Consider the following 27777-nt stretch of genomic DNA (forward strand, 5'->3'; position numbering starts at 1 on the left):
TGATAGCTGGTACAAATTTTGTGGTTAAAGTCTTTCATTATCAGTTCTTTTTCACTTTACATAATCTCTAGCTCTCACACAGTCACTTCTACCTTACACCTCGGCTGCTACGTGAAAGGAAATTTGCATGGACACAGTGTGTTGCTCTCATGTGAAAGAGAGATGACATGTTTATTGACCATCATTCAACAGCTCCACATTTCACCTCAGTAATGTCCAGAAGCTTGAACAATTCATGGGACCAAAGACAACAAAAGACATTCATTTCCATATATTTTTACCTTATTTTTGCAGTGTGTGAACAGTCGGGTGTGTCAGCTGCTTGGTTGATGATCGGAAAGAGCAGATTTATATCATTCTTCTAGTTTTCCTAAATAAAGACTGTCTCATCCCAGTCTAGGTCAGATAGATGCTACGCTCGCCTGATGGATGATGATATCAGAAAAGAGGTTAGAGGATCAAAAGTTTGGCATTGTTAAGGCATGATTATCCCCAAACACCTTCCCTTTATTCAAATAAGAATAAAGATTACAAATTAAAAATTAAAGCACTTTACTAAGATTTATACAATATGAAATCACACAGCTGAAAAATCCATGTATAGGACTAGCTTTGACAAACCACTTTTAAATAGATTTACCTATCTTTTTGATTTTTTAGAGTTTCTTTTTCTTTGCACTGTGCCCAGGTCCGACCTAAAGTAAATCAGTGGCACTTTGTCTTTTGACTCAGTGTGTGACAGATGAGACTTTACCTACATACGTACATTCACATGATCTGGGCCTTTGTCAGACCAAAAAAATAAATTAAAAAAAGGCCTAACGTGCAAATAGAGAAAAAAAGCACTGAGAGCTCGCTGTAAGGTGCAACTCAACTAGGCCAGTATAAAACACATCAATATGATGCAAAAAAAAGAAAAGGAAACGTGGAGTAGAGGTGATCCAAGTAGGAAAACAGATCAATACGAGAAAAGGGACACCAATCTTGCAAGAGTCTTGCAATGCTCTGTAACGTAAGGTACCGTTCTCACTGAGAACTATAGTGAACACAGAGACAGAAAACACTTTTACACGTAATGTCTGCACGCCACTGGTTGAAAATTATGCTGCTCATTCATTCCACTTGCTGTTGAGTTTGAGAAATACTGTGTTACTTGGCTGTGAATTAATCTTTGTGAAAGTGGAAACAATCTTTTATATAATTACTAATAAGTTATCCTGAAATCTGTTTCTGCATCTCTGCTGCTGTCCGTCAGTTATATACTTCTTCTGCCAGTCGTTCATGAACAGTCATTGTATGCCTTGAGATGTAAGAATTTCCAATAGTTGGCAAAATCCATGTAGGCTATTCAGGTGGAAGTGTCACTTCCTCCTGTGATTTGGATGTAAATGATTTATTTTGAGCTGGGGAACAGAGAGGAGAGCACTGTGTGTCGATAGAACAGTCTGTGCACCCGCGGTGTGTTGGTATCTCTGCAGAAAAGTACATCCTTATGTGTGTGCAAACATCTGATGGACAGTAGCGAACTAGTAGCCCCTCCATTTATTATGAATCTTTCTCTCAGTCTCTGGTTTCCTTGGAAACAGGGGGAGGACCTGGGCTGCTGGACACACTGGTGCGGGCTGCAATGCTCTTCCAACCAAACAGAGCTTCCTGTTGGAGAGAGTAAGAGTCAGTGGTGGACAGTAACGGAGTAAATTTACTTGAGTACTGTACTTAAGTACATATCCAGAGGATTTGTACTTTACTTGAGTATTAGATTTCTTTGGTACTTATTACTCTTACTTGAATACATTGAATCAATACATATTTTCTAAAATACTATTGAACACAAGCTGTGTTTGTCAAAGAAGGAAACCCTAACCCCTAAAAGCAGCACATCAGTGCAGGTGGTTTCAAAGAGTTAATTCTCAGAAACAAGAGTTAAAAGGTCCTTACATTCATTTAGAAAATATTATAGTAATTCATTGATGTGAAAAATAAGCAATTTACTCTTACTCTTACTTAAAGTAAATTTAAAAGCATGTACTTTTGGATACTTAAGTACCTTGAAAAGCAAGTACTTTTTTACTCTTACACGAGTAACATGTCGACTGAGCTACTTTTACTTGTAACGGAGTAAATTTTGACCAGTAGTATTTTGTACTCTTACTCAAGTGCTGGGGTCTAGTACTCTGTCCATCCCTGGTAAGAGTTAATACATGCACGTGTTTTAAGTGGTTTGTTATATAATACATGAATAGGAAATAACAGAAGTTTACCTGCACAGTCCCCAGAGTGAACGTCCACCCTCCAGGTGAATCTCCCTCATGGCATCTCACTGCTGATGAGCTGAGGGCCTGAGCTGGACCCTGCGGTGCAGCCGACTCCACATCTGGTGCTACAGCTGGCTGGGTTTGTGTGGATGAAGGGGGGGCGGCCTGTGTGTTTTGGTGTCGTGGTGTTGAGCCTGTTTCCTCCTCGATGGGTGTATCTTGTGAGCCGCCCAGAACAGAGGAGGAGTTGGAGAGCGGTGGAACCGACCCAGAGACGCAGCTGGGTGCTGGACTACTCTCCCCCGAGGCGCTGGGGGGAGTGTGAGAGTGCGTGTGTTTCTTCCTGCGGAGCGTGTCGATCCAGCTGGAGCTGTGTCTAGACGCGAAGGTGGCCAGGGCCAGAGAGGAGAGCCTCATGTTCTTCCCTGAGGTGATCAGCTCTCCAAAGCCCTCCTGGTGAGCAAAGGCGTAGCCCGACCGCCTGGAACCGCCTCGAGCGCCGAGACGACCGTCCGACACGCTGCCCGCGCCGCGCCACGCGCCTCCCACGCTGCGACCCACTGGCTTCCGCTTCTTCTGCCGCACCAGTTGAGTGTAGCGCACCTGGAGCACAAACAGGAGAGAGGAAAGGGAAATTCATTCCTCAATCTTTTTTTAGATCTCTCAAATGGTCATTGGCAGGTCATCAGTCTATGTGCTCACAACTTCATGGAAACACACACACAAAAAATTAAATTACAAGATTATTGACAAAAACTTTACAGCCTCATATTTGACACAATTCATTTTCTTTTTTAGATCATATTCTATTTTTCATTTCAATTCAATTCAAAAAACTTTATTTATCCCAGAGGGGATACCTTGACCTGACTTGTGCCACTTATGCTAATAGATGTTTCTCCTTCATCCATGCTACTGGTACTTACTAGGCCCCATCTATCTATAGGCCATACACATGAAGAACTACAACAGCTGATCAAACTCCATCTGACATTTTTTGGATGCTCAGACTAAAACCTTTTGCACTTGATAATGCAAAAATAAAAACACAACATTATGTCATTGGCTTTGGTTGGATGTCAAACTAGCTCATGGCATCAGACCTCAAAATCTTTGCTTCCATTATTTTGGTCAATATTTGCACAGTAGTGCAGTGAAGTCCATGTACCTAATGACGGTAAGCTCATAAATCAGTAATCGTCACACACACACACACGCACACACTCAAGACTAACTGTTTGTATATGAGCAGTTAATCATTGGCTGAGTCCTGTTTCCAACTGACATGATGGAAGAGAAGATACTGACATGTGAAGCAATGAAGTTGATGGAGAAATGAGTGTTTTTGTGTGTTTTCTCACCGTGTCTGAGAGTTGAGGTTTAAGGTCCAGCTTGAGGAAGCGGAATGCCAAAACTGGAACTATGCATATTGCTGTTGCAAGTGCAATAGTGAACCACACGACCGGTTGCAACAACGTGCTCTGGGCACTACCTGTAGTGACAAACATACACAAGGCCACACACATATGGATAAATTAATTTTAGGATTTTTTTTTTAAAGGATTTTGAAAACACTACATAGACACATAGACATCTTCACTTCACGATCTGACTGGTGGAGTGAAATGATTTCAGGTGATGATTACAGCAAACATCAAATCCTGATTTAAGTGTGCGTAAATATTGTGTTTCTACACATTTTTGTCTTTAGGAGGGGCTGGGCAGGTAATGCAGCCTGAGAAATATATTAATGTGTTGATATTATCAATGAACGTAGGCTTATTACATGTGAAAGACATTTTTTGTTAAGTTTATCTGATTTTTCCTGCTCTAGTCTTAATATACTTTTGCTATATTTGCTTTTAATTTAGCATTCATAATTAACATACCTAAAGAAATACTGGCTAATACATTATTATTCCTTAAATACCTGCTGCCACGAAAATACAGTATTGTGTGGACTGACCTACAAAGTGGAACTGACTGGGAAAGATCCTGAAGAGGGTCTGACTGTTCAGGGCAAACATGATGGTGAAGTAGGAGCCCAGAGAGCCCCACACAAACACATGGTTGATGATTGTCCAGAAGCCTGTGTCAAGAGCGATCTACACACAGAAGCACATGCAGAAACAACAGCTCAGGTGCACAGTAAGTACACAAGGATGGGACACACAGTAGTTAAATATAGAGGCTGCCAGCTGTAAGGAAACTCAACACCGCTCGGGGCTCAATCACCTGTACGCTGACCACAATGACCAGGGCTGTTGCCGTGGTGACGGCAAAGGTCTGGTAGTCGGCGAGGGGCACGCCGCTGCTCTGAGTGGCATCGGACAGGATAGCGTAGGGGACAAAGAACAGCACCACTGATGTGTAGATGCCCTGGGTGATGCAGATGAAGAACTCTTTCTTGTTGAAGAGGAGGTTGAGCTGCCCCGGCTCATAGAGCTTGGGATACTCCAGACTCCTCTGGTCGGGAACGTCCTACAATAAGACACAGAAAGAAGAGGGACTACACTGATGAAAACAGGCCGACCTTACTGTGATGTGGTCATAACTACAGAAACTACCTGGAGTTGTAATTTCAAAAGAGTCTACGGCAATGCTAGCAGCTCTGAGCTACATTGCAAATTTAACATAGTGTTGTGATGTGCTGATGTTCACCGCCTTTACATGACAACATGTGCAAATTAGCATTGCACACGCAAATTGTCATTGCTTTGCAGGTATTTGGTAAGAATGACAAGGGATCATCCTAAGGGGATCATGCATATTTGTTCAAATAGCTATGGTAAAGCAACTAATACAAAAATGTGAACCTTGTTTTGGTTCTAGATGGCAAGTCAAAGGATTAGCTACAATTTTCCCAATAATTGTTATGGCCAGTATCTGGACCGAAGCTGTGGACTGATTGTCATATGCAGGGCTACAACACCAGCATGGGCTAAAATATGGCTCACCTTACTTTACCTGTCCTGTTGTCATGGCTAATAGCAATTAAAACAGTGGCAGAGAATTCATCAACATTTGTTTCATGGAAGGAGTTCAGCATTATGCAGTGTTCATGAAATCTCAAAACATAGTAACAGTTTGAACAGACCTGGTCAAATATCCCCATGGCCAGCACAGGGAGCGAGGTGTAGACAATGTTGTAGAGTGTGATAAAGTACTGATCATACACAGTCTACAAGAGAGGAGAGACAGACACAAAAACACACACTGTTAAAATGTCGACTGTTGGTTGGTAACCACTGGTTCTTGTCCCCATGTATGACCTTCAACTCTCTGACCTGAGCAGAGAAGCCACAAAAGAAGCCGAACCAGAAGTGCACCATGGTGAAGGCAAAGTTCTTGTAGAAGAAGTAGCAGAGGAAACGACACATGCGCAGGTAGGACCAGCGGCCATGGACCAGCAGGAGGCGCTGAAGGAAGCGGAACTGGGAGAAGGAGTAGTCGCTGGCCAGAACGGCCTGGATCCCCTCCTGACCTGAGATACCAACTCCAATATGAGCGCCTGGAGGAGTGGAGGAGGGGGACGGACAAGAGAAAGGGAAAGGAACGTGAGTCATGTAGCCTAACAATGTATGATGTGGGAAAAACTGGACTTATAGGGTTTTTGACATGAAACTTAGTTCAAACATATCTTAAGAAGTAATTCTTAAAGGGATACTTGTTACAAATCTCAATCTAAGTTATGTGGATTTTAGTCCCTGAGTTGCTCTTATTAATGGCTTGTAAATGATCTCTAAATCATTAGTTAAGGTTTTATTAGTATCTAGTCATCAATCACAACTAAACCATTGGGAATAAGTTAGCCTGATTTAACCCTAGTGCAGATGCAATTAAGTAAATGTTTTGATTGTAAGACATCAAACTGCAGGATATGAACCAACCCCGCCCATCACCGCTGCACTGATTGCATTTCTGTTTTGTACTTCGTGTAGACATGATATGACATGAGTACATATCCAGACTGCCATGCAAGGTGGTGCAACAGTTACAAAATACAGACTATTGCAAACACACTTAGAGTAAGAAAACATGGGGCTGTTGTTTGGTTGACCCAGAAACATTTATTTACCTCCCTTTAATCCCATTGTAATCAGTGTAAGGTTGGAAAAACGGTCTCGTTCAACGCGTTGACTGACAAAATCACCTTGTTCCAGCTCTTGATAAAGTTAGAAGAATACATTGAGATGGGGCGTCGTTTAGCTCAGTTGGTAGAGCAGGCGCTCCATATACAGAGGCTATAGTCCTCGCTGCAGCCAGCCCCGTATTGAATCCCAACTCTGGCGGCCCTTTGCTGCATGTCATTCCCCCTCTCTCTGCCTCCCTGTTTCCTGTCTCTATCGACTGCACTATCAAATAAAGGCAAAAAGCCTGATAACGATTCAACGATAACGTGACTATTCTGTATGTCTTCATCATTGTACCTGCATTTTCTCAAAGTTCAGCTCTGACGGTTTTGAAACTTTAGGATTTCATAAAGTTCTGTGGCTTTGATCAGTGTTTGTCTGCACAGCATGGGTTTGTCATGACTGGTAAACCTGCACGTTAGTCAGGGTTAAAAGGACACCAGTTCTTGACTTGATGATGACATTGTGCCTACTGCAACACACATTTCCACACTCCCATCTCCCATCACTACTTGTAATCATCCACTACCATACTTCTGCTGAGAATTTCCACTGCCAGCCACATGGCAAAACCCTACTTCTCTCTTTCCTCTTTGTCTCAACAATAATCCAGTTACACTTCCTCCTTTCCTCCCTGTCATCCTTCATGCACTGATGATCCTCAGGCCATAACTCACTTTTGATCATGCTAACGTCGTTAGCGCCGTCTCCGATAGCCAGAGTGACGGCCTTCTTGTGTTTCTTGATGAGCTCCACCACCTGAGCTTTCTGCAGCGGGGTGACTCTGCAGCAGATCACTGCTTTGCACGCACATGCCGTCGATACAAACTCGGTCTCCATGTCTGCTTCTAGAGCGTGGGCCTATCAGAGAACAAGAAAGAGAAGGTTAAGGATTTTCATGTGTGTGTGTGTGTGTGTTTGTGTGTGTGTGTGTGTGTGTGTTGTTATTCATACCAGACTGTGTCCGTTGATTATGAGGGCGAACTCTCCAGAGATGTTCTCCATGAGGTTGGAGGGAGGTGGAGGAGGAGTAGGGCACTGGAGCTGTTTCCCTCCTCCTCCTCCTCCTCCTCCTGCTCCTCCTCCCTCTCCTCCTCCTTCTTGTCCTTCTCTGAGCCCATTACCCATGAAACACGCCTCCATCCCTGCCTCCTTCCCTCCATCTCTGGATCTTGACAGCTCAATCATCCTTTCCCTCGCTCTCCTGGGGAGGAAGACACACTCCACAATCAACAGGACCGCAAAGACAGCGCTAAAACAGCACACCATATGCAGGGAACAACAGAGGAAATGAACAAGAGATAGAAGGAAAACAGACACAGCTGAGTACGCAAATTAAAGAAGGAATAAAAGTAGGAAGAGCAGGTGAATGTCAGGGAGGAGACTATAAGTGTGATGAGTTTTACCGTGATCGTTATTATTGCTGATGTGTCAGTTCCTATAGACGACCTCTATCTATCAGGTGTTCAGCAGCACCTGAAGCACTGCATTAACATGCAATAAGATATTTCAAGATATACTGTTTGCACTCTTTCCTATGAGTCACCCCGGCAACTTCCAAACAACTTTCCTTGCAATTGCCAGTAAAGTTAACAGAGTTTAACTCAACTCAACTCAACACTTTTGCAATTAGCACAAGTTACGGGAACTCTTGTGTGCAATCTTTAGATCATGCAAACATCGGAGAACCGCGTATTAGGGAAATACAGTGTGTGCTCATATGTGACAATTATGTACGTGATGAGACGGTCAAAGGAGCGTCAATTAACACAGTGAGAACTTGTATTTGTGTACTTGCGAGTTGCTTTTTGGTTTGAGGTGGAGGACATTGTTCAGTGACTCCCACACCCACTTACTCCAGTCATGCGTACACTTCTTCATTTCTTTTTAACCAAAACCTGTCTCTGCTTGATGCTACTCGAATTCACAGTGTGGATACTTCAGCGGACGCTACGGTGGACATGCAGTTGTCTAATCAATCGAACAGACTGACCTGAGCTCCTGCCGTACGCTCTGGACAGTGTGGCCGCTGATGATGAACACCTCGGTCATGTCATCCGTCAGCATCTTGCAAGAGTAACCTATGTTGACAGCCGTCTCTGCGTGTGCGAGAGAGTGAGGAAGCATTTCAGCCAGACGTAGAGGAGATACACCATAAAAAGACCTTTTACCACAATACTATATTAAAGCAGATATCAGCTTCACGGCCGTTTCGGCTAATGCTGCGTTCAAGGCAGGCTTTTGAAACCGTAAGTTACAGCTTCAAGTCACAACTACGACTTGGTAGCGTTCCAGGTAACCCGTAGCTCGTGTTTTTACCATCCTGTTGTCTGTGAAAGTTCCCTATAACGGCCACTCGTAACTTCCGACCCGTGAACTCGTACCAGATCGAACTGGTATGACTTCACAGGAAGGAAAAACACAAAGTACGAGTTTCTTTGAACGCACCATGAGTTAGCAGCCCCCGCCCTTGTCAGGCATCAATTGGTCCTCGTGCTACGTCACCACATTCACGCGCATCCCTTGGCTGCACACACAGCCCTTCATGCCGTTCTCTCTCCTCATTGGATAACACTTGTATCCCACAAGGAAAATTTTCTCCTCGGGTTACAGCAGAGCAGAGTGACGGAGAGACTCGTGTTTAGGCTGAAATACTTCATGTAAGTGATTGCTGACGGAAAATAGGACTATTTAGGACTTATATTAACAAAAACATTCCACTGATATCTGCTTTAAATAGACTCAGACTCAGGGCTAAAAAAAACTTCCCTTGTAATGTGACAACACAACAGAAGTTTAAAACCAATTGGAGTCGTATGTATTTGACGTATAATGAGGCTGAATTTTATTTTGTGGTTGTGACACAAGTAATGATTAAAGTGGGAATCACAATTTCACATTTGACTTTGAAGAAAATAAAAAATAAAAATGATGATGATGATGATGCGATTTATACCAAACAAGCCCAGTGCACCTTTAACATGGGGCTGAGCAGTTAATTGGCATATTATCCAAGTCTAGCATGTTCTGGAAGGTAAAAAAAAAAAAGGAAAAGAAAGAGTTTTAGCTCATTACTGCTCATCACCTTCAGCTGCCTACATGCTCTTTGCGTTGATCTACGTGCTCCTGCGGCCATAGACGTCTATAATTATGTTGTGGCTGCTGTCCTGCTGACCCAGCACATCCCGCCAAAACTGAAACACCACCGTCGTGCTGAGAACTCGCAGTTCTCTGGTGGTGATTCACCAACATAAACCAACCATATTCTTTTGTCTTGGGAACCTGCATTTGATCTGTTTCTCAAATTCTACCAATACAAAGGTAATTTACAAGAGACATTACAATCTCTTCTTTTAGCTGTAGCCATTGTCTAGGGAGCTTGCAGGTTCACCTAGTTTTATATTAAACTCCTGGATGACTTTCTGGTGTACAAACTACAGTGTCACCACCACACCACCAAGATGCAACTCTTCATGTTTTTAAATCTTTGCAACATGCAAACTGTGTGTGCGTCTCACCCTGCTTATCTCCAGTGAGAACCCAGATTTTAATGTTGGCCAGAGAGAGGACAGCAATGGTCTCTGGTACACCCTCTTGCAGTTTGTCTTCAATAGCTGTGGCACCCAGGAGCTGGACAAGCAGCAAAACAGACAGGAATGAATTCCAGTATCAGATAAGCAGAACATTTCAGAAAGTCATTTTCATTAAATGGCTTGAATAAAGCTACTGCTATTTATTATCATTTAATTGATGGTCAATTATATAATGCCTTATAACCTAAATGAGCTGACAAGCTTGTTCAGAATAATAATAATTAAAAAAAGGAAATTCCTCTCAAAAATTAACCAAGTTCCCTTTTTTATTTTGACTGGGGAAAGTACTGAATCCAGCAGGAGAGAAATCATTTGATACTTCCCTCAAAGAAAATGGAAGTCAGTTCACCACTGAAAGAACACCATCTAAAAATATATTAACCTCATTCACATGCACACACTTAGCCCAAGTCACTGACCATCATGTCTTGCTCAATCTCCTCATAAGCGGCTGCCAGTCGGTCCTCTCTGTAGTCAGTGGCCTTGTCAGCGCAGCGGTGGCTCTCCGACCACGCCTCCCACTCGTCCTCTGACAGGTCCCTGTAGGCCAGGGCCAGGGTCCGCAGCCCATCTGCTGCATACTCCTGATGTGCAAACACAAACACAACAACATACACATGGTCTGACACAAAGAAGCACATGGTTGTGGGCCAAAACAATGTCTATGTCTGTCTCATGTCATGGTAATGCACATCAGAAGAGAGTAGATGCAAATACGTTGTTACAGCTGCTTTTTGAGTGTGCAGACACTAGATGGCAGTGCACCTCCATCTATGAGTTGGAGCGCTTGTTTGTCCACTCACATTGAGGTGGTCTGAGGTGATATTCATCAGTTCCTGGTTACACGGGTGGAGTCTCTCCAGCAGCACAGTGTCAGCTCCTTTACAGTATAATCGGATCCTGCCCTCTGGGTTACGCACTGAGAATGAAAAACAGAGCGTTATGAGGAAGAAATACCCAAAGTAATCCATGCAGGTTCACCACCTTCAAAATAACCAGCACCAAAATAAAACTCCTACATACAGTAACACACACAGACTGCCTGTCTCAACATTGTGCTGCTGCTGTGTGTGTGTGTGTGTGTGTGTGTGTGTGTGTGTGTGCTAAACCAAAAGTTGTTGCTAAAGCATGAGTGATTTATGATCTGTTATGTCTGGGCAGTTTTCCAGCACCTAAGAAACAGAGAAATCATAGGAACACACAGAAATCTAACAGATGGGTTAAATGTAAAAAAAACCTCTAATAGCTAATCTCCTGTCAGCTTCTTGTAATTTAAATAAATAATTAATTGTGAATTAAACATGAAAATCTGTCTATCCAATGTAAGTGTTTAAATTAGAAGAGTGTGAAGAACCAAGAATGCAACAAGAGTGAAAACTTCTGGACAAATAAATCTGAGTCACTGTGGTGTCAAACACCATAGATACAAGTTTTATTTGAGTCTACAGTAGTTTTTTTTGCCTGTATGTATATTGTGCTCCTGACTGCATGGAGTTTTAAATTGCAATACATATTTTGTATTTTTTTAATAAAGTTTCATCCTCGTTGGTGTTTGAATGACTTGGAATATGATTTTTTTTTTTACCAATGTTCATATCAAAAATGGCTAAAACCAGCGCACCTATAACAGACATCCTCTTGCGTATGTTGTTAAAGTCCAGGATGGCGAGCAGGGTGTAGGTGACGGGCCGTCCCAGCTCTGTTGTGGTGATCGTAGCGGGTGTTCGAGAGCGAAACACAAAACCAAAATTCCGAGCTGCCGTCACCAAAGCGCCCTCATCTGGAGACTGAGCCTTATAAACCAGCTCTCCTGGGTAGATGGAGAAAATAATAATTAAAAAAAGGACAATAAGTAAAAGGACAAGTGTGTGTTGGTGCGGCTGTCTTCACAAAATGAACCTCTCCCCTCGTGCTTCTCACCCTCACTCTTCTCCTCACTCATGACAGTGTGGCAGAGGGAGAGCAGGCGGAAAAACTCGTGAGCGTGAGCGTCTCCCACTTTCACTGATTCCAGCAGCGTGTCGTCATAGAAACAGAAGTCTGGGTCCGCCAGGGGGTTGAAGGGAGTAAAGTCCAGTCTCTGAAGATAAATGGAGAGACATGGACTCTCATAGGAGGCTACACCACAAACTAGTAGTGCCTAACACACATGTTGATATTAAGCTAAGAGTTGTTTTAGGTTACTGACCTTTGGCTGAGCTCCAAGTGGGTCTGTTCCTTCACCTGACGGCAAAGCAAACAAAACAAAGATGTTTGAGACATTGTTGTGTAATTCAAGTTAATTTCCTATGAATTTCCTAAATAACTATCTGATGACTAGGTTTTAATGACATTACAAGAGCACGTGGAGATTGAATTAGTTGCTAAAGTTTTTAAGTAACTGCTTATTCTATTTGTTTTTTCAGTGATAAATAAGAATGTAAGGACTCGGTACAGTACGTGGTAAAGCAGTTCATTAACAAACATCAATATCCATCTCAGTTTCCTGTGGGACCTGTAAAACACAGTGTTACATGTATGTCCTATATACTATGGGTGTGCTCAGTGATTTAAAACAAGCGTATGGGTGTGCTTACTTATTTAATGTGTGCACTTACCATACGTCTGTCCATTAATAGAGCACTTGTTGAAACTCATGATGTTCTGAGTTAGAGTCCCAGTCTTGTCACTGAAGATATATTCAACCTAAAAATAAATTCAAATGGTAACAGTAACAGTTAGCCGAAAGACAACAACACCACTGTACAATACGTCTAAAACAGAAACACTGTATGTAGTGAAACATCTACATTTAGCACAATGAAACCTCCTCATCTCTGAATTTAGACTCATCTCAGTCTGCAGGTGGCAGGTGCATTTGTGAAGCATTATTTTCTTGATTGATGAAAATGTGCAATTGATTTACAAAGCTCTAGCAGTCCCTCCAAAAGACAATCTCACACAAATAAGTCCAAAAAGTATCATATAAGCTGATTATAACACACACAAAGAAAAAAAATGCATGAGCTACATAAGCATATTTATATATCTCAAATATCTCTGCAGATTTATTTGAGCGTAACGACATTAAAACACAACAATGTCTTTTTCTCTTTGATCCCGGTTTGTTTTTTACCGTTTCCCCCATTTTCATTTTCATTGTTGTCAAGTTGTGAAGTTACAATTCAGTTTCAATGCACAACAGGAACAAGGTAAGTATCAGCAAATAGTAAAAAGGAAAAGAAAAGAGCCAATCTAGACAGAGAAAGTGACAGAAACAGGAAGTAATGGCTGCCCACCCACCTGGCCCAGCTCCTCGTTCAGAGTGGTGGTCCTGGCCTCAGCCGCCGTGTTACACTGTGAGCAGAACATCTGCTGGTCCCAGTTGATGAAGTAGCTATGGCCCAGTCTGATCACCTCCACACTGATACACAAACAGGAGAGATAACGTTTCAAAGCCTGTAGAGTTACATCTCCATCGTTTGTCAAATCCCCTTTGTCCCAGTCGTAGACTTCTCCTCACCTGACATACAGAGAGATAGGCACCACGGTGTTGAGAATGATGACGTAAGACCAGAAGGAGAGAAAGGCGTTGAACAGAAAGTTGTCCACAGGGGGGTTCCAGGGCAGGTAGCTCTGAAACAAGGACCCCACCTCTCTCTCCCATACTGCATTGCCAACAGCCAAGATCACACCCATACACACTAGGAAGCCAAAGATCTGATGGAGACACACAGATGGAGGAACAATGACATAGAGAGCAAGAGTAGGGTGTCTACATGTACAATCAGATATCTTACAACTGGATCTTTGGTCAGATGAGCCAAAATTGTGGTAGAATTTAATATTAGAGGGATATATGAAACTACATTTAAGCCACTGAGATCATTTCCTGAAATAGTTATGAGCCATGAAAGTGAGAGGTTTGGGGTGTCCTACCCACAGGACCAGAGTGTTCATCAGTCGGTCGATGCTTGTGCGCTTAAACTTGGTGCGACCACTGTTCTGCATTAGCTTTGTATCTGGGCCTGCGATAAAAACAAGGTAAAGTAAGATCTGATAAATGCATCGCACACATACTGTACAGTAGTACTGAAAGTGTGAATAAATGCGGGCACGCCAACCTGCAAAGATGACCAGGCCGTAGCAGGCCTCGGTGTTGCGGAGGACACATCCTCGTAGCAGCATGTTCTGGTTGGTGAGGGTGTATTTCTTGTCTCTCCAGTACAGAGTGCCGCAGAAACGGTCCAGCTTGTTGTTAGGGGGCTCACACACCACCTCACCTTCACACACAGAAAGAGGACAGGCATATGGAATACACACTAAAATATAGATGGATATTAGAGACAATATCAGACAAGTCCACAAAATCCAATTCTTGCTGTGCGACGCAGTGTTGAATTAATCATCCTCATGACATCATGACATTGTCACACACGCACAAAGGTTGACACACACACACACACACCTTTTGTAAACTGATACAAGGCAAAGTGTGGGTTGATTTGCTGAAGTAAAGCTTTTTTTTCTGACCAGGAGCGTGCGTGCGTGTGTGTGTGTGTGGGTGCGCTGTGCTGACACGAAACTCTTTGGTTTGTTCCGCTGGTGGGCGGGTGATGATGGCAGCGGAGGGCAGAAAATGTCAAACATATAGTGGCCTACAGACCGAAACCACAGAGCTTTATGTTGTTGTGAAAGGAAGACAAACCAAACGAGAAGACGATGACATTGCTTTCAAATCTCACCATCAAATGAAGCCAAGTTGTTGGGGTCTCCGAGTTCGGATGTCACTGAGACGGACTGACGCACCTTCATATTGGTCTCTCTGCAACACAACAGAGCACATAGAGGTTTAGGTGCTGCTGCAGATTGTCAAGTGCTATAAGCTGATGGCGAGGTGCGGTGTGTTTCCTGACCCGTCCAGCTCGGCCGTCTCGATGTAACAGAGCCCGTGAGGTTCACTGCTGGACAGCAGGAGCAGGTCAGCCTGACAATACATATGATAGCTGAGGTTAGCATCCACTGCACAGCTCTGACAGCACAGGAACAGATTTACTGTAGAAAAGCGCTGACGATATCGTGATGATATCTGGATCTAGCAGTTAGCGACAGTAGATCATGTCCTCCTTCATTTCATCATATAATTTGGGCCATAATACTATATAATGGATAAATACCAGATGTAACTTGCTGATCTACGATGATTAGAAAACCCTGTTTTAATTAAAATGTGTGTGTGTGTGTGTGTGTGTGTGTGTGTGTGTGTGTGTGTGTGTGTGTGTGTGTGTGTGTGTGTGTGCGCGCGCGCGTTGGACACCTACTGCCACAAACTGGTTGTCCTCCAGTTTAATGATATCACCCACTCGAACATTCATCCACTTTTCATTCTGAAGGCTGCAACAGCGAAACCGAGAGAGATAATTATTGCCACTTCAGAAGTGTTGTAATAATAAATTAAAACTGAATTAAACCTGAGAAATTGATTTTACAGCAAAGGGAACAACACTTCAAACTCACGAGCCACGGATGAGGACCTGAGACTGACGGTTGTTCACTTGGTTGTCGCTCTTGTGACGAAACTGCAAAAAAGCAGATCACCACAATCTTTTTAGGAGATGAGTTGAGCCGTCTCTAACAGAAGCCACTTGTTTTGTATACCACTTCAAAGTACAGTCTGCTAGACATAACCAGTAATACTGTATCTGACTTCACTGTGGTGCGTAAAGTAGGACTTTACTCACGTAGTCGTCGGTGGCATCCTTCACTGCAGTGATGCTCAGCACCAGAGCTAAAGGCACGATGGTAGTGAACCAGGAGAGGGAGGAGATCTGAGGTATCAACTAGACAGAGACAGATGTTGATGTTCAGATAAGGCTGTGTGATATAGAAACACACAGCACACCGAGTTCCCTATGGACCCATGTTAATCTGTCTGTACCATATGTAGCCTACTGTGAGCCCAGGTGCTATTAGGACAGAGCAGCAGTGAATGCACAACACACAATGCTGGTGCTTTGTTTAAGCATTTGGTGCTTTGTTTAAGTAGGCATTTGGAAATTCCCCATTGTGGAACTAATAAAGGATCTTATCTGATCCTCAAATCTTATTTGTTTACTGATAGATAAATGAGTTCCATAGAGTGTAAGAAAGAAAGTCTGTTTTTAGTTTACTACCATGTAATTTGATGTAGATGTGATGTGTTCACTCAGGCTGCAGCTGATTCCCTGGCCTGTGCGACTGTAGCCAACCAGTCAAATTCACTTGACTGAATTAAGTTAAGTTATATTAGAATAAAATAAATACAATTTAATTTAATTAGTTGAATTGCATGAAATAAAAATAATGAATTGAATTTTATTGAATCTAATACTATTTTTAGACAGTGTTTATCTATATCTGTCCAGACTTCAAAGACTTTAAAGGAATTTAATAAAGATGTAAATGTATTTTATTCACATTGATCTTTGATTAAATTCTAATCAATTCAACCAAATTTGAAGAAATTCCTTTTACGCATATTTACTTTTTCAATTGGATGCAGAAAGCTGTGAAGTCAAGTTCTACCTCTTATTAACTGCATCTTATTAACTGCATCTTATTACTCTCAGTGAACTGATTTTAGAGCAGTTATTTTGATCATAAATATCTCCTTATAAGAACAACCTTCCCTGTATAATTTATTTATATTACCTTTACAAAGATATTTTTTAATTCTTATACAGTTCTGATGTAAACTGATAACTATTCACCCTGCAGGACTCCATCTGCACATAAAGACACTGACACACAGATCTCCCTCTTCCCCTCCTCTCTCACCTGCAGGATAAGCAGGAAGAGGAAGTAGGTGTTTGCTACTTCCTGGAACTGCTCAAACAGGTTGACTGGCAGAAAGGTGATGATGTTGTACTTGGATGTCATGATGCAGTTACTCTGGATGATTGGAGGGAATAAAGACACAGTTAAGAAATTGTCAACGTTTAAAATCATTTATATTGTTTCATGACATATCAAATTTTTTTCAATATGTAGAGGAGAAAAAACGACTCTCTCTCACCGCATACTGAAACTTTTCGTTGTACTCTCTGTCATTGGCTCTGACCCTCCTCTCCTCCTCTGCACAAACACAAGATATGAAATGAGTCATGAAGGCTCATACAGTATGAAAACGAAAATACACTCAAACTGCAAACTTTAAAAATGTCAATATCATTAACATCCTCTGGAGGCCTGGGGAGAGTGGAGTAGACAAACACAATAAGGATAATCCACAATGTTTGTGCATTTATGCACAAATCAATAAAGCTGGAGTGTCTGCCAGAGATTATTTGACGTCACGACACTAATCGAGACAGAGTGTCGCACGCACACATGAACACACTGGGACTAATGAGTAAACGAGTCGCCGCTGATCTGTCATTACCCGCTTAATGAGTGGGTATGCAATCTGATGGGTAATGTAGGAGTGTGTGTGCATCTGTGTGAGTCAAAAGAAACGGTGGTACTCATTACAGGCAGACACAGATGAAAGCCTGTTACACTAAATTACACTACAGACCTAAATGTACAGAGAATAAAAATAAACCAGTGACATTTCCCCACCATCAGAGCTCTTACACCTCTCCCCTCCTGACCCTGCTCTTTATCTTGTTGCTGTTTTCAGGTTTCTGTTTATGCTGATGTGTGATAGATTTGGAGTTCCCCTCCTCCTCCTCCTCCTCCTCCTCCTCCTCCTCCTCCTCCTCCTCCTCCTCCTCCTCCTCCTCCAACAGCAGGCCTATCTCCTCTAATATTGATGAGACTGCTTTTTAAATGAAATGACTGGCCTGCTTTGCACAAGGCTGTACACAAGCTCACATGCACGCACACATGCACCCAGATATAAAACTCAATGCCGATGCATATGATATGCAGAGAGGTTCTGTGGCTCCGAAACCATCAAATCCTCAACGTACATTTCGGCCGATTGCTGAAAGGCAGCGAGGCGCCACAGGAAGGGACATCGCACAACAGAAGCCATTACCGCAGAATCAAATGCTCACACACAAAAAACAAAGGCACTGTGGTTTCCTGTTTGTCAAACACTGTGAAGCCGGGTCTAAAACTTGTACAGTTCACACCTTGCACGTTTGCCTCAGATGTGAAGAGCTTCATCACACAGCATAACAAACACGGGTCACTTAAAGAAATTCCCTTTGCTGTCATGTTACAGACAGATTGGCTGAAGTATCATTCTGTTAAATGCTGCTACAGAGTGCATTTCCTGGACAATCCTGAAATATTTAAGGGGTAGCTACAGTACCATGTATTGTATCTAAAATTAATCTGAGCTGAGCTAAGTGTATTTTGAAATGCACCACATAAAACTACAGCTCAGGCTTGATGATATTTAATGTCTGGTTTGTTTGATGGTGTATGTGCTGTTGAAACTCTTCCAGGCGTCTCTCTGCTGTTCTCATTTTGCTCTGGCACTTCTCCACTCTATCTGAAGGTCGTTGTGTTGTTTTCTCGGGCAGGTGTACAATGGAGAGATCACTCTAACAGGAAGTGCCAAGGCTGCATTAACCCTCCATGAAGAGGTAAGCTGGGTAAGTGCAGGGTCACCAAGGCTTCCCAGCATCTGACGTCAATGAGCACGCGGGCGACATCTGTCCCAGTTGCTCCTGTGCAAGCTGACCAACCCAACCTGAATAGGTGAGTATCTTTAGCAAACTGCCCATTGAGTGTTTAATGTCTTTGACAGCTTCAAGGGCATCTGAATCCCTGACGCAGACTCGCTGCTACACAGCAAGTCTGTATAAATCTATAAAGCTCCATTACTGAGAAACCTTGAGTTGCAGGCTTGCTCTGCTGCGAGCATAGGGTTTCCACAAACAACTGATACATAAGGTAGTACATAAATATTGATTCCAAATAAAATACTTAATGTCGGACTATCTTACACCGAATAACAGTAGCCTAATCCAAAAGCACTCGTTTTCTTTATCCAGCCCATGTCTCTTTAACACTCTTCCCCCCCATGGCTGGACGTGTGAGTGCACGTGCCACAGCTCTGAAGCTCCTTATGCCTCCATGGGACAGACACTCACAAAGTCATAACAATAATGGACAGAGAGCAGAGTCTGTCTGTGCTGTACCTAAGTCAGGACCGGACTGAGTGGAGAAGTGATCATCACTCACTGGCTGATTTAATTAGATAAAAGCGGGATAGCAGGAGCGTCTGCAGTCATGCGCGTGCACACACATAAGTACGTGCACACACACCGTGATCTAATTTGTTGGAAAATGATGCGAGTGACACAGTCACAGACTGATTAGCTAGAGGTCAAATGAAGGTGCACACCCAGTGTGATTTGTGATAGTTAAGCTAAGGAATAAGGACACAGACAGAGGCAGAGTGGCGACAGCGGAGGCTGGCGCCTGGAAGATTGATCAGTGTCTCAGGCAGAAGAGACAAGGACACCCTCCCCTTATTTACACAAAATTCAGATTCAGACAAAATCATTTTTGTTTACACATACACACCTGACATGTAAACATCATGTAAACACCAAATCAAATCCACAGCTAAAGTTGAGACATGACAAATACCTGTTGGGACAAAGGACTAAAAACAAAAACATGAGACTAAGCCGAAGCTACTGGTAGGCAGTGACAAAGTGCAAGATGGACATGAAGAACAACAGTCACTGCAAGTTCCCTGTTGTGAGCTGATGTGTGAGGATGAAGTCTAATATTGATCCGGGTCAGACAACAGTGATTAGTGGAAACAGACAGACATGTTAACAAATATAGGCTACACACAGAGTGTACAGTTGGGTGAGATGGAGCAGGAATGAAACTTGGACTCAGTTGGGATGAGAGTGAGGAATGATTTATTTGAAAAATGCAGTTTGTAGTACAATCAACAACCCTGATGACGCAGAAACAGACCAAGAGAAAAATGTTGATGGTGAAGACAAAGTAAAAATGCGCAGTGACTCCTTCCAACACTAACTCGTACCTGTCCTCTTCTTTTTCGTTTTGCCTCCATCAAGTCCCTTCTGCTTCTTTCTTTGCAGTGGGAGAACGAGGGGAAACCATTTCTCCGGGATTTCGCTCAGCACTGTCATCTTGGCTTTTAAACTTTAACAGTCGCAGCTTGACTTGTCGGTAAAAAGGCTCTGCGCTGCTTCAGAGACCGGTGACCGCCGCATCTGACCGCCACATCTCCGCAAGGACGCGGGGATGAGCTCTGGTCCCCAACTTGAGTCAAGTTGGATTAACCGCGCACCGTCCCGTCCCCTGCTCTGTGCTCTCTCAGTTGCTCTCTCTCCCCTCCCCAAACACGCACATACTCACTAACGCACACTCTCTCCATCCCTTGCTCTATTTTCTCTCCCCGCCTGCCGCAGAAACACTGAGGTCACTCTTATAATAAGGTCAGTCAACATCTTGCCTCAAACAACAACAGCTGTGCAGGTTGTTTTTTTTTGTTAATAATAAGAGCGTAGGATTTAGGAACATTTTTACAGCCTGAACACTTTTATATATTTTTTTATTGTTGCACAAACTCAGACCAGTCGTGTCTTCAATTCTAGTAATGTCGTGTTTTTCATTTCTGCACAGCAGCAGCCTCATCCATCGATTGGCGCACCCACGTGCAACGTCTCATCCACAACATAAACACTGTCCGCTGTGTGCATTACGTAACCCTATAGGCTCTGCGTTTGATGGACGTTACCATGGCAACAGCCTCTGCAGGGCTCCCTCGGCTGAGCGAAGGAGCTCGGATGAGGAAGCTAAGCGCCATTTTGGATCTAAAAGCATGAGGTCACCGGAGCCTGTCTGTGGCGGTGTGGAGCCACAGTGGCTCGTGCTGCACTCCAGTTTCCCTGTGCGTTTAAAAGGGAGAAGGTGCACTGCAGTGGGAGGGGCCTGGCAGGTGCCCGGGCACGTGCTGCACAGCAAGCCTCGTGCCAGTCCCTACATTAAAGGTTGCCGACCACTATCACTTTGCTTAATGCGTTCTCCCAATCTTACAATATGAAGCTGAGCGCTAACAAGGTGCTGCAGGTGAGCTGACTCGATCTTACAGTTGGCCCACTGCACTACAGGCTGACAGATTCACTCTAATTTCTTTACTCATCATCTAGCCTACTTAATGTCACATTGCCTACATTTAAGAGTCAAAGTTTTAATTGGATAGCCTATGTCATATTTATATTAAAAGGGATAGTTCACTCAAAAGTGAAATTTCACTCATTATCTACTCACCCTTATGTCGACTAAGGGCTGGGAGAAGTTTCAGAGTCCTCCATGCCTTCTCTGAGTTACAGCGGGGCTCCATGCAGCACTGCATGTCCATATGACGGTTGCAAATGGATACCACTTTTCTTCGTAACAAAAAGACACACCAAACAACATCCAAATACCTCCATGCTGCTCGTATGTAATGTCCGTCTTGTATTGAAGCAGGAAGAGGAGCTTCCGCTGCAAACAAGCTTGAAATATAGACTTATTTAATTTTTTTCGGAACAATTTCGCATTTTGGGGCTTCAATACAAGATGGACATTACATACGAGCACTATGGAGGTATTTGGATGTTTTTTGGTGTGTCTTTTTGTTACGAAGAAAAGTGGTATCCATTTGCAACCGTTATATGGACATGCACTGCTACGCCGAGACCCCCTGTAACTCAGAGAAGCCACGGATAACTCTGAAACTTCTCCCAGCCCTTAGTCGACATGAGGGTGAGTAGATAATGAGTGAAATTTCAATTTTGGGTGAACTACTCTTTTAAGTCAAATATTAGTGGTGCTAGTACATTTGCAATGGTGGCCCAGATGGGTCAACACAAATACAAAAGCCCTTTGCATTGTGTTGACCCATCTGTAATTTACTCAACTGCACTTAAAGCAACACCATGTAGCTTTTGACCTCAAAAAATTCTAAACTCATTTAAAGCAGAAGTGAGTGGTCCGGTCGTTTTCGCTAATGCTGCGTTCCAGGCAGGCTTTTGAAATCGTAAATTACAGCTTCAAGTCACAACTTACGACTTTGTAGCGTTCCAGGCAACCCACTCGTGTTTTTCCGACCTGTTTTACCGGTGAAAGTCACTAAAACGGCCACTCGTAACTTCCGACCGGTGAACTCGTACCAGATCGAACTGGTACCACTTCACGGTCGGAAAAATACGAGTTTCCTTGAACGCACCATAACAGTCCTCGTCGCTACGTCACCACATTCACGGCGTCCCTTGGCTGCACACACAGCCCTGCATGCCGTTCTCTCTCCTCATTGGATAAAAACTGTAGGATACGATAAATGTTTTCTCTTCGGCTCAGAGCAGAGCAGAGGGACTGAGAGACCCGTGTTTCAGTCCAAACACTCTATGTAAGTGATTGCTGTCGGAAGATATAACTATTTAAGACTTATATTAACACAAATATATCACTCACTTCTGCTTTAAGTGTTAAATGGTTAATTGGATGAGTCCTGCTGTTGCTGCAGCCTGAGTGGGGTCGTGCCGTCTGCAACTGCACTCTGTAACTTAACTGTTCGGGTAGGAACACAGCGCCACCGTGGTCCTGGTACACCGCAGCTCCGCTAAGCTCCAGAGACCGAGCTCAAGCCCAGTCTCCCTGCTCCCCTTACAGACACACAAACTCCCTGTGCTGGGCCGCACGGCCGACCAGCCTCCCCTCCAGAGCTCCGTAGACACACAAAACCCTCTTTGCTTGGCACCGGTACCGGCAATGGCACCGGCACCAGCACCGGCTCCATCAACAAATTCACGTAGGTGTAACGGATGTGCACTCACTCCACCCATAAAAAACGTGCTAACCAACCCACTAAGTGGTTGTCAACCTCTTGGCGAAGAGGTTAGCATCGTCGCTTCCGGTGCGGGAGGACGTGGGATCGAACCCCACCTAGGGCAGACCGTGAGAAACACAACGCAGAGGGCCAGATATGACATCGGCTACTTAGGCTACTGTGCTTCTCTGGGGATACAGCATACAGTCCTATTTGCAACACAGGTAGCAGACAGTGGTTCTTCTCAAGTACTCGAGTACTAAATCTTACATTGTGTTGCTTTAAGTGCAATTTGAAGTAGGCCTACTTGTATTTTATTTGATCATTTCCATTTCAGCCAACTTTACTTTTTTATTTATTTTATACAAGGCTATGTTTACTGACTGTATACAACACATTAAAGATTAATTCAGTGAGTGCCAAGCTTTTTGGCTAACTTCCTCAATAAATGTTTGATTTTCACCACAGGTCAAAAAGTGGAGAGAGAGTCCAGAAACTGAGAATATATTTGCATACCAGAACTTTTTTTTTTTTGGATCATTTCACTCCCATCATTTATCTGGTGCTCATGTAACGATAAAATCAGAAGCTGACACAGTGATGCTTCAGTATTAATGCCATCTCGCGATGGCATATATTAGTCAGATGGACCAAACCAGTAAACCTACTTTCTATAATACTTTATCTAAATTTGACTGCCACCTCTTGTACCTAAGCATAATTCTAATGTAAGTAACATTGCGTGTAAAGTAACATGTAATGGAACATTTTTACATTGTCGTATTTGGTCATTTTATTTGAGTAAAGGATCTGAAAAATTCTTCCAACACTGGTGATTATTGCCATCACCTTGAAAGAGGTGCCTGGGATATAAAGACACTTTAGACAGAGAAGATCTGAGACATGAGAAAGACTGGGTGAGTGGGTGATTCTGGCCTGACAAGGCTTGTCGCAGGCTTGGACAGAAAATCTAAGTCATGCTATATAATAACCAGAAACCTTATCATGCTATGCTATCTCATGAGGTGTTAGACTGGCATCACACCTATACGTAGATCTGGTGCAATAACATGATGTAGCTAACTGCACCACAGGGGGGAGTCTGTGCATTGGCCACTATACTGTAGAACCTAACTTCATGATAATGATAGTTTATAAATCAAACTTTTGTTTACAAATGGACTCTTTGCTTCAATCAGTTCAAATAAAATCTAGAATTTTTCAGACAGACAGACGTTTACATTTTCTTTGCAAGATGAGTGTGAGGTATATGGAACCTGATGTTTCATGTTACAGGTTGTTGTTAAGTTGTTTCAAACCTGAGCAAAAAACTGTTATGATACATATCTACTCACAATCTATGAACGTTTCTACCAATATTATTACCTGATTCAAATCACATTTGAATCTACCATGCATACATCCTGGGTGCATTTATACTTGTATGGTTCGGTGCACTTCAGGTAAAGGGCCAGAGTCTGACGGTCCTTTTGAGCTTTCTTGTTTTACTCTCATCAAGACACCAGGAACACTTACATGGAAGAAAACCAGTTGAAAGGGTAATAAGAGTGTTTAATGTCGGGTACGAACCTGGAGGAGGCCTCTTTCTGAACATCTCCACTCTGCCGGCTTCTTTCTGCAATGGCCCATGGGACTGTCTGCAGAGGGAAAGAGGAGGAGGTGATCGAGAGACATGGGAGATGTACAGTCATGATGAGAGGCAGAGAGCAGTGAGGGATTGGGGAGGACACAGAGGGAGAGGAGAGAGAAATAGCTCATTTTGTTTTAACTTGAACAGAAACCGTGCTAGACAGTATTCAGGTGATGCATTAAGTTTTTTATCTTCAGAGTGATAAAGTGAAAATCAATCAGACATTACAACCACCACATAACAGGACACACACACCACACACGCACACACACCAGACCATTTCTGGTGTGTTAGAGCCATAATGAGGAAATGACATTCAGCAGAGAGCTGCATCCGTCTCTGTGGCACACCATGTCTGGGGACTGGTGGCTCAGGCCAGATCCACTATCAGAGAGAGTAATGGAACAGCTTTCTTCTCTTCTCTTCTCTCCTCTCCTCTCCTCTCCTCTCCTCTCCTCTCCTCTCCTCTCCTCTCCTCTCCTCTTCTCTCCTCTCCTCTCCTCTTCACTTGTCTCCTCTCTTCATTTATGCTGACCTGTTAATATTACACACCTCACAGCTTTCACTCTGTGTGGTTTATCTCAGCTAAGTAACATTCAGGAGAGGCAGACAGATGAGTGATGAGGCGTTATACATCTTTGTCTCATGCATTCTAGTGCATACTAGCAGGTACAAACAATATGGCAGACGATGCCTCCAGGCAGCAAGTGACCAATCAATACTCCTGAGAGAGAGCTGCTCTGCCTCTGTCCATGTGAGTTCATCCGATGTGCTTTCAGCTACAGTTTCCAGCATCATCTCTTCCACTGTCATGCAATTCCTCTCTTTTATTGCATGCCTTTACTCACTTACTACACCCTCACTATTTATCAGTCTAATCAAGCATCGGGAGAGAGATTGAGAGCTGTTTGCAATGTTCTTTCACCTCTCTCCTCTCCTGTCTTTCAGTTATCACATCTCTTACCCTCTCTCTCTCTCTCTCTCTCTCTCTCTCTCTCTCTCTCTCTCTCTCTCTCTCTCTCTCTATCCATCTGTGGCTGGCGTCTCCTATAACCCTATAGACCTGCAGTGCCCTCATGAAATAAAGCTGGCAGCCCGCGGAGTGAGAAACACAAGGGGCACGCTGAATATCTGAGCACCTCTCCTGGCCTCTCGGCAGACTTTCTTTCATCTCTCTCAGTGTAGTCTGGCCGAAGTCTTAGAGGATTTTAAGCAGCAAAAAAATCCTTAATGAAATGTGTGGCTTTGAAATGCAACACCAACATCAGTACACCTTTGTGCCTTACTTGAGATAATCTCGTAACATAACTCTAAAACAGGTAAGTTATAATTTATCCCCTATGAAGACAGAAATAAAACAGTTTTTTATAATATCTGCAGGACATCCATTTAAAATACACAACAGTGTCAGTGAAAATAGCACTTTCAGACAGAAGCACGCAACGAAACAAAAGAGGACCAGAATAAATCAACGTTGAACAATCACACACTTGGCTTGCTCTGAAGTTGTGTATTTCTTGAGGACTAATTCAATTAAACATGGTTTTTTATCTCCTCTGATAATAAATACCAATAAAAACGTATTTCTGTTACAGTAAAATGCGAGCGATAGAAATTGTGGGTCACTACAGGAGTTAATTCCATAAGGAAACAGGGATCAACAAACTGAAACAAGAATAGACAAGAACAATTATCACGGCAGAAATTAAAACTCCACATACACTGATGTGTGTGCTTATGTTCCATAGTGCCATCTCTTGTTTATTTCTTCTCTCAGTCTAAATTATCTACTAATTGTCTGTATCTGGTTCAGGGTGGCTGTTGTTCTTTTGTTATCTGTGTGACATGCTATTTAAAATAAACCACAAGAAAATAGGTCAATTACTTTCATAAGGAAGCGCAGGGCGACAAAGTGAAACAAGACGGAGATAACTGTATTAAGTTAAGGTTAAGTGTATTTCTTTAGCAAGAAATTGAATTAAGGCCATTGCTCCATTACAAATCCATTAGAGTAAATGCAGTTAATGGACTAATGTCTGGGGCTAGTGCACAGTGACAGCACAAACTTGCACTCTGACTTTGGGGACATAGCCTATGACTAATGTCAGGCTACACTAACTTCTCTACTATGTGGTGAGAGGATGGAGAACTGTATCTACTGTATGCACTGAGCAGCTTTAATGCAAATGACATTGTCTGGTGCAGTAATAAGAGCTGAACACCTCACAATGAAAACCGAGACACACGTCAATATTTCCAGCTGATACAGTGAGACCGCATAACAAACCATATAGCTACAGCCCAGGAAACACAACCTACCTTTTCAAGTTGGCTTTATAAACTGGTTTCTGGTGCTGCAGACATCCTCGCTGCTCTCCTTGCCGGGGTCATGGTGAAGTTTAGTTTCGGGGGGCTCGGACCGGGATGCTCTAAGGCCACCGAGGTGGGAGGGTGAAGAGGGTGAGGCAGGCAACCGGGGACGGAGCTGGAGACACCGTGCCGAGGTGAGGGAGGGCTTGGCTTCGGCCAGGGGAGGAGGAGGAGATGAGAGGAAAGGGAGGGAGGAGGGGCTACACCTCCTTCACCTTCTCCTCCTCCGATCGTCCACTCAAGAGCCTGAAGTCACCGAGGATCTGATGCTTCTTCAGCATCATTGATACGGTTTTTTTTGTGTCCACTGCCTGTAAATAAAACTTTTATATAATTCATTGAGATGCCTTGTTTCTGTTCTTATCACATTCTTGTGAAAATCACTTGCTGCTACTTTGCCATGTGCTTTATTGTTTAGCTTTAGTGTCAGACTGCCCTCTACTGTTCGGTGAGTATTATTTCATGAAACATCTGTTTATTGCTCAAGGTCGCAACATCTGCACTGAGCATGATGCAAAAATCTTATAGCTACCTGAACTTAAAGTGCACCTGTGTTTTCATCAGTTACAGTATAAACACAGGTTATAATATAGCACGTCAGAGTGTCATGAATTTAATTTATTAATTGTTAAATAGTTGAAAGTCGAAAATAAAGAATTTGATCCTTTTGCATGAAGCATGAAATGCAGCAGAAAATTCAAATGATATTTTGAAAATTTTGCAACATGCAAAGATGTGCTCAAGGAATCAGCTGAAAATATATAGTAGTAGGAGAAGCACATGTTAATTCAGAGAGAATATTGTGGGAAGGAGGGTTAAGAGACCTGTTCTCATTTTATTTCTGTCCCTTATGAATTTGAGAAACCCTTGCAGACAGTATGACATGTTATGAAGAGCATCTTGACTTTTTTTTTTTTTCCATCTCTTAACCAGTGATTGCATGTGAATGTATGTCACATACAGATGTCAGTGTCTTAGAGCCACAATTTAATTCAGTCTTGAC

The 27777-nt window shown here is 43.0% G+C and overlaps 1 protein-coding gene across 1 annotated transcript; it reads right to left on the reverse strand.

The window, feature by feature from the left end:
* Positions 1-498: 498 nt before the first annotated feature.
* atp8b2 (ATPase phospholipid transporting 8B2) lies at positions 499-20069 on the reverse strand (the record flags this gene model as incomplete). Its single annotated transcript, XM_083988855.1, has 29 exons — positions 499-1653; positions 2262-2858; positions 3617-3743; positions 4218-4360; positions 4491-4736; positions 5353-5436; positions 5543-5766; positions 7066-7249; positions 7343-7592; positions 8382-8487; positions 9907-10018; positions 10401-10565; positions 10785-10900; positions 11603-11791; positions 11902-12061; positions 12170-12204; positions 12579-12666; positions 13264-13384; positions 13484-13680; positions 13900-13988; positions 14085-14243; positions 14706-14785; positions 14877-14947; positions 15282-15354; positions 15478-15539; positions 15702-15800; positions 16777-16890; positions 17015-17073; positions 19961-20069. The coding sequence occupies 29 exons, from the start codon at positions 20067-20069 to the stop codon at positions 1561-1563; spliced, it is 4152 nt and encodes a 1383-aa protein (XP_083844981.1). The 3' UTR covers positions 499-1560.
* Between the last annotated feature and the right edge of the window lie 7708 nt (positions 20070-27777).

The sequence above is a fragment of the Trachurus trachurus genome (assembly GCF_905171665.1).
Source record: "Trachurus trachurus genome assembly, chromosome: 16".
NCBI classification, from domain to species: domain Eukaryota; kingdom Metazoa; phylum Chordata; class Actinopteri; order Carangiformes; family Carangidae; genus Trachurus; species Trachurus trachurus.